The following is an 8,425-nucleotide window of genomic DNA, read 5'->3' as shown; positions in this document are numbered from 1 at the left end:
CGGATCATTGTCACCCACGTTGCCATGGCGACAGTCACACTCGCTGATGATTGGATTCACTCCGTGTTATCGCCGGCCACATCCCCCCCCCCCCCCCCCCCCGACTCCCAGAGGCAGTGTGATATTAATGATAGCGATGTTCCACCATATCGCTTACAGGCTGCGACATCAAAGCAACGCTGTGCAAGAAAAACACACAATATAAATAAAAAACAAGTCTATTGATTTCGGACTCAGTTTCCTCCGGCTCTGTGTCCCCGTGAAAAGTCACTTAATGTTCATCCTGCGATGAGTCAAAAGAAAAGTACAAGTATAAGAGCTGGAGCGGAGCGCAGAGGGCCAGACAGGGGCCGGCGGGGTCAACGTCTCACCTCGCCAGGCCAGACGAGGGTCTCCTGTCGTCTGCTGCCGGGTCAAGGCCGGTGCCCCCCCGCTAAGTCCCCATCAGTGGCCGTGTCTGGGAGGCAGATACACAGTGGACAGCGTACGGCTGATCCATCACTCCCCAGAATGAGGACAGAATCAATCAGGAGGGACCTTCACATCACTCGCAACTAAATCACCATCAGCTGTCAGGTGATAAGCTGCAGACGGCCATTCTCAGAGAGTGTAGTACAACTCAGGACGGCAAAATAGGGGACGTGAACAGCTGGGGGACATTTTTGCGCACCCTCCCCCCCCGCCCCGCCCTTCAGGATTCATCGGGGCCCCTTTTTTTTCCTCTCTTGTCGATACCGAGCGCTCGCTTATTATTCTTCACATCCATTTGCAGGAACAACTCTTTAAGCCTGTCCATCAATACCAGTCCATTTGCGAGGGGCTATTGACGTCGCCCGGCCAGTGCTGCGTCGCTCTCACCGGGGCCTGGCGATGTAAAGCGCTCTGAGGTCATCGAGAGTTGGCCGGCGAGCTCTGTCCCTCGCTAATTGATGCGCCCCAGCCGCTCGCTCTTTGAACTGAATCCCTGCGTCGTCCACCAGAGAGGAGGCAGATGCCATCAGTGTCCCCCTCCCCTTTTGTCTTTGAAACCCAAACCCCCCCCCCCCCCCCCCCCACCCCTCGGCTCGGGGCACGAGTGAGAGGAGCCGTCTGTTAGCTTAGCTCAGGAGAGACAGCTATTCCCCCGCCTGTGAGTTTTGAGGGAGCCAGGCCAGAAAAGATTAGCCGTGTTTTCGGTGGGAGATGCAATCATACATGCGGTTTGGGCCGGTGATGCTCGGCAGAGCCCGGGAGCCATTGTTTGACTTTAGCCTCGACTGGCGCTCCTCCAGCTCTGAGGGATTCGGAGACTTTAGGCCTGGAGTTCTGTTACCACACATCATCAAGATAATAACTCGACAACAGCAACATTTTCACAGCTGCTCGGCACAGCCATTTTCAGACATGAACATTCAGGTGAAAGCGTCTGTGTAGAGAAGGACCTGACGTACAAATGCCAGTGTGGAAAGGTTCAGTACAGTGTCGGCCCTTATCGCCAAAAACTCTCAAATCTTGTTGTCTTTCCAAGTTGACATCTTTGTCTATTTATGCAAATCCTTCGGACATTTTCCTGCTGTATTCTCACATTGGGTCACTCAGACATTCTACAGAGTTTTCGGGCACTGGCAGGATAGACTTTGGAGAATGTCCCTGGCAACTGACTCGGACATTTGCCTCCTCACATGCAGCTCAAGTCTGAAAGCCGCTTCAGCGTGTGGCACTTTAAGTCCTATAAAAGTTTTTACAGCTTTTTCTTGGAGTGTGGTCTCCTTGAATTTTGTGAGATTTTCAAACGCTTGGTTCCACCCTGACAGGTTGTCATGATTCCCAGCTCCTGCACTGGTGTTTTTATTTGTTAGAAGAAATGTTCATTTTTAGGCAAAACCCCAAATGTGCGTCTCAAAGAAAGACTGATGATCGTCGCACGTAGCGAGGTAACGGTAATGACGTGACCAGTAATCAATTTTCTGCTCGTAACATGAGGCAGCAGTTTGAAAGAGACTTGTAATGTATGAACAGAAGTAGCAGCACAAGGTTTTGGGGCGAGACATCTCATTACCGGCCGCACTGACGGAAAAGCAATCTCCTGAAAGTAGATGGGTTTACAGCGAGAGGGCGGATTGCTTTCTTTTGCTAAAGAAGATTACTTTTTTCAAGATGCTATTAATAGCATGCACTGCTGTGGCGTAAAATTATTTCTGGCTGGTAATAAAAGTGACTAATAAACACCAGCACACAAGGAATTTGTGCTTATTGTCGCCACCTGTTGCAGCCTCTGACTCTGCATGGCACCTGAAATGACTTCATCTTTCCACCACTCCACCTTCCTGCTGTGACTAACAGCTCATGGTCCGATCTGGTTAACTCTCATCGAAGCTCTTCGTGAACAGGACACATTAAAAACTGGAATATCCTTCTATCTCCGACGAGGCCGAACAATCTTACACATGATTGTTTTGGTCTTAAAGTAGAATCTGCACAACTCCAAACCCCAATCCGTCCACCAAGATTGGCTTTGTGGTTTTTGCATAATCCTGCTAACGAACCAACAAACAGGCATTGGTGAAAACATTAACATAACCTACATAGAGCTTAGTAACTCTTCCCAAATATTTAGGAATCATTAGAGTGACAATCGGTGGTCGTGTACGACATTTTGATTTTCCAAAGTCCGCACACTTTTTTTAACGGTGAATTCTTCCCCTGCTGGTTTTGTTTTATCGTCCATTCATCGCACTTGTTTTCTGTTTGTGTTGCAAAGAGTACGACAAGATAACTGACACAACACACTGACTGTTTTGTTTTATTACAAAAACGTAATTTAAAGTAATAAAATACAGTTATCTAACACATAGATGGTTTATCACTTTATAAACTGCAGGACCATCCATCTTTTAGTTTCTCTGGATCGATCTCTGATGAAAATCTGATGAAATCTTTAACATCTCTTCTAAGAATCATTCTCTTTATTGAGATATGAGCTCTTGTTTTCCCACTCACTCATCAGAGCCTCTTTGCAGCAGGGTGAGCAGAGCGGTGATCCAGGGGGTCGACGGGTCGTGATCCCAGGTGAGGCATTGTCATCGGGCCCACGGCCACGGTATTTAACCCCCGATTGGCTAATTCATATCCCAGGTGTGGAGCTGGGTTATATGCGGTGTGTCCGTCACGGTGCTCAGGGTTTTCCTCTGAAACAGTCTGAGGAGGCAGGAGGTCCAGTTAGGCCGCGGGGGAGGTGTCGGGTGGGGGAGGAGAGCCAGGAGAGGAGAGGTCCTGCAGTTCATGTTCATTATCAGCTCTAATTGTGACTCCCCCCGCCCCCCCCCCCCCCCACATGTCAGCACTAGTCCTAACTGGATCAACGTTCTGACACCTGGAGGCAGAAAGATCACATGACAACATCAGAAAGTTGAGTTAAATACAGTTTGTTCGAAAAATATCCAAAGATAAAAACTACAGCTTATCTGTAGCACTTTTATCTGGTACATCATTTTCTCTTTTCCACTTCTCCCTCAGCACATGATCAATTATTCACGTATGAAAATAATAATGTTTGAATCCCCGAGTGGCACCGGAGGAGATACAGCCACCGTCCCTGCTGGGATCACGTCCCACTTGTTTGGAATATTAAGTGTTTCCAAAGTGCAGAAAGTGAAGAAACACACCAAAACTTTTTTAGTTTATGTTCTATCTGGAGTTTGCCACCTCAAATTTGGACACATTGCTCTTTAAACTCATAATACAGCATCGTAATATGAAATATGAGGCATTCTTGTGTGTGCTCCATTGTGGAAAGTATTACAAGGGGTTCTTGTGTTGTTGGCTGTTTGTGTGTGTGCGTGCATGTGTGTGCCTGACTGTGCCCCACAAAGTTCCCTCAGGTGAAAGGTGTTGCTTTCGGTTTGCAGGTTGACAGGTCGGCCGCGGTGCGACACATTTTCCATCTGCTCGCCATGAAAATCAGAAAACAAACCTGCGCCGGCATTTTCTGTCGCTGCCACTTCTCGTCACTTTCATGCAAACAAACAGTCCCGGTGCAAAGTGGCGAAATGGAGATGAATCAAACCTGATGATAAATACATGAGAGAAATTGCTGCTGTAAATGGAAAAAAAATGAAATTAACCCCGACTTCAAACGTAATTGGCCTCGTTCACCGAGCTGTAAATGAAGCCAACACATTTCTAAATGAAGTCGTGTCCCTGCTGTGCCCTGACTGTGTATTCTCTCCCCCCCCCCACGGAGCTACTGTGCATCCTGAACCGACATAAATCCCCGTCAGTGACGAGGACCTGACGCCTCAGCTGTCAGGGAGGATCATGGGACTCAGACTCAGGCCTCTCAGGGAAGGAGGAGGCGGAGTCAGGACTGAGCGCGGGAAGTGTAAATCTGTCTGGACTCCAAACCAAAAAAACACGCATGACACAGCAGTTATCTGTCTATATACTAAAGAATCGTATTTACAATTTCAGTTATCCATGAATTATTCCACGGGGGAAATCAGTGAAATGGCCAAAAAATGCTCTATCTTGTTAGTAATGTTAATGAAAGTGATCGGAAATCCCAAATCCAAGACTGCACCAATATTTAATGGGTTCTTCCTCGACTCTTATCGCATCCTCCCACCAAGTTTTGTGATAATCAGTTCAGTAGTTTCTGTGTAATCCTGGTCACAAACAGACAGACATGATTTTCCTCGTAATTTCAGCCCCCGTTAGTCTTGTAGGTCCCAACAGACGCCTGGAAATTAAAACCTGCATTTATTATTTCTGACATGGAAAGAAAAAAAGCCAGATATGAGGAAACAATCTCCTGAATTACTCCTGAATTGATTGCATTGGTGTTGTGGGACTTTACAGGATTGTCAGTAATGGCGGCTCTGGGGCCATAAGTTAATTTGAATGTGGAGATTCTGATGCAGATGAGAAGTAAGAAGCTGAAGTGGAGAGTTTTTCCCACTCGGGTTCTCTCAGCCACCGTCTCTGGAGATAAAAAGTCAAACCCCTCACAAGCCGAGCTGTGATTCTCTCTCCCCGTGAAGCCTCCTATAAATCAGAATAATCTAAGTCTTTGATTGGTCTCTACCTGGTAAACATCCGGCGGGTTTGCCTCTCTGCCACCGTCTCGTTTCATTTCATAAACACAAGGTCACGCCGCCGTACGGAAATAGGAATCCCTTCGCATTCCTGCCTGCGAAGCTTCCAGTTGTGGACCTTTCAGGTTCCAGGGAGAAATGCAGCGGGTCGTACATCACGTACGTCACCTCCTCACGGCCCTTTTATGAATCTCCTCTATGAATGTGAGATGAATGAGCCGTGCTCCTATTTATAACCATCATATACACACATGTGTTTTGACTCTGCACATTCCAGTCTATTTATAATGGGAATTTCTACACGTTACAATTGGAAACCATGCAGCTGAAACAGGCACCAGTGTGTGGAGGACATGATAATCTCAGTGGGAGTTAATGAAAAGATAATGGACGACAATATAGTAAAAGTTGTAATATAAATGCAGTACAAGTACAAGTACAAACCATAAAGTCTGTATTTCAAGAAATCCCTGCATGTTTCTATATCTGTTCTGTGTTTTTGTATTGTCTGTCCTTGCTTGTATTTATGTATAAAACTTTTTACTTCATTGCTGCACATCTTGACCAGGAGAGAAGTTACATTATAACACAATGGACCTCTTATTGTGAAATTCACCCACTTATATATACTTATATACAGTATTTATATTTATATATACATCTTTTTAAGGTTAGAATATTTACAACATACTGCGATATAATGTACTTTGGTGTATTTATACCCATTTATATATATATATGTAAACACAACATTTTATACTCATATTCCTTTTGGATACTATACCTGTAGCTGTATCTATATACGTATAAACAGTTTATATATACATACTGTATATATGGATACGTCTATTTCAATATCTCCTTACACTAATACTAAGACTTACTTAGTTACTAAGAAATAATCACTTATACTGGTATTTAGTATACAAAGTTGAATTTATACCCATTTATGCACATATACATATATAGAAAGCACATTTTAAACTCATACTGTGTACCACACCTGCCTATATACTTAAAACAGTCAATACATATATTTCAACATTTCCTTATACTAATGTACAAACACAGCTTACGTCCTTGTGCAATCATCCTGTGTCACTGAACTTTACTCAAGTACATTTCGATACAAACAATATTTCAATAGTGAAAGGTTTATATTATTTACACATTCTCTGTAATATATTTTTCATTCTATTACATTTGACTATCTGCTGCTGTAACCATGTCATATCTGATCTGGTCTGATCTGATCTGGTATCTGTGTTTTCCTGTTGACAGTGCTTCCTGTTTATGTGCTGGACTTTACGCAGACCTCTAAAGCACCTGACCTCTGGAGTTCTTAATGCACATATTTATTTCCCATACACACCAAGTCAGTGGGTAGTAAAGAGCCATTGAAAAGGAAGATGCTTGATGCAGCGTGGCAGCCAAACTGTTGGATAGAGTTTCACATTCTATATATAAGCCTGGTGACTTGTGTCCCTGCTGCTCTATTTAAATGCCACAGTCCCTCTGTCAAAACAAGGGAGAGGGGCGCAACAATATGATGGACCTTTTTGAGACCAACACTTATCTTTTCAGTGATTTGCGTTATTTGGAGGAGGGGGATCATGGACCACTGCAGCACCTGGACATGGCGGGGGTGTCCCCCTTGTACAACGGCGACGACAGCCCGCTGTCTCCGGGCCAGGACCATAATATTCCGTCGGAGACCGGGGGGGAGAGCAGCGGGGAGGAACACGTCCTCGCGCCGCCGGGGCTCCGCGCGCACTGCGAGGGCCAGTGCCTCATGTGGGCCTGCAAGGTCTGCAAGAGGCGGTCCGCGCCCCCGGACCGGCGCAAGGCGGCCACGCTGAGGGAGAGGAGGAGGCTGAAGAAGATCAACGAGGCCTTCGAGGCGCTGAAGAGGAAAACCGTGGCCAACCCCAACCAGAGGCTGCCCAAGGTGGAGATTTTACGCAGCGCCATCAGCTACATCGAGCGGCTGCAGGAGCTGCTGCAAACGCTGGATGAGCAGGAGGACAAACCCCAACACGGATCAACACTTAACTCTAAAGAACACAGTGTAAGCTCATAAAGTCCCCCCTTGGTATAACTGGTGATATTCAGATGGTTGTATAGGAACATTAAGATGATTTATAATGAACTCCCAGCTGGAATATGGTCTGTGGTGCCTATTATGGTTTTGTTTATCTCCAGTGATTCTGTGATATTCTTATTTCAGCAGGGTTTTTAACAGCAGGATATTCAATAATGAAATCCCTGATATATATATATCTATGCATATTTCCCCGTGATCTTGAAGAAGTGCTCTTCTGCAAAGTGCATGCATGAGAACATGTGTGATGATGTGTGACATGTGTTCCTGCTCAGGCCGCCGGTCAGCCGTACCTCTGGAAAAAAGTCCTCTGAGGCCTGGCTGACCTCTGCTGACCATTCCACCGCCGCGGCAATGACAGCACTGAGAGAAGGTAAAGCTGTCTTTCTTCTTACGGCCGACAGGAAACGCAGTGGTCAAGTGGGGACTAGAGGTCAGTTTGTTTTGTGTCACAGGAACCGGCGGGTCCTCGGGTTCCTCCAGCCTTCCTGCGTCTGTCCTCCATCGTGGACAGCATCTCCCACGACGAGAAGATCAGCTCCAGCGTCCTGGAAAACTGAGGCATCGCCGCCGCCGACCTTTATACCAACATTTCAATTTAACAACTTCCATTATCGTTTCCACGAGTCGGCCGTTCTGGCTCCTGTTTGTGACGGAGTCTTCGTTTTTTTTCAGGCAGGAGCAGCAACTTTGTACATATTTTATAAGAATGAGACATTTTAGATTAATTTTATTTTGTATTAAAAGGCAGAAAAATTCATATTGTATTTAAATATTTGTACATAACTGAGCGTGAAAATAACTTTTTCCATTTCAGCAATCGACTATTATCCTCATTTTTCAGGGGCATGTAGGAAAGTTCATTTTCATCCACCTCACTGTTTGTATCGTATAAGACAGGCGATTCAGGCGACATCCACACGACTACGTTTTCATTTCAACTCGGCTACGGATACGCCTTCCGTCCACACTACTCCTGAGTCTTAGAGCCGCTAATACGGACAAGTTTGAAAACTCCAGGGCTGCGTTGAGTCTGAAACTGCGATGTTTGGAAAACGATGACGTACACCCTCACAGCCGTTTGCTGATTGGGTCTTTTCAGTCAACGACGTCGCCTTCCATGATTTCCCAACACTAGCCTCAGTTAACCAGTGTAGAACGTGACATGGAGAATCAATTACAAGCGTTGCTGACCCTGTTTTCTTTGCTGACAGCTGTTGTGCTGTTAAAATAAATTTTACAGTGATGCAAC

At 45.7% G+C, this 8,425-nt stretch overlaps 1 protein-coding gene across 1 annotated transcript; it reads left to right on the top strand.

The window, feature by feature from the left end:
- The first annotated feature begins 6,593 nt into the window (after positions 1-6,593).
- On the top strand, positions 6,594-7,869 carry myf6 (myogenic factor 6). Its single transcript, XM_034578339.1, is given in 5 exon segments — positions 6,594-7,140; positions 7,449-7,472; positions 7,474-7,546; positions 7,629-7,656; positions 7,658-7,869. Coding segments are annotated over 5 exon segments (723 nt in total). The 5' UTR covers positions 6,594-6,618; the 3' UTR covers positions 7,734-7,869.
- Positions 7,870-8,425: the final 556 nt, after the last annotated feature.

This window comes from Hippoglossus hippoglossus, chromosome 23 (genome assembly GCF_009819705.1).
Source record: "Hippoglossus hippoglossus isolate fHipHip1 chromosome 23, fHipHip1.pri, whole genome shotgun sequence".
NCBI lineage: Eukaryota > Metazoa > Chordata > Actinopteri > Pleuronectiformes > Pleuronectidae > Hippoglossus > Hippoglossus hippoglossus.
The sequence above is the reverse complement of the archived record's forward strand: the minus strand, read 5'-3'. Positions and strand labels throughout refer to the sequence as shown.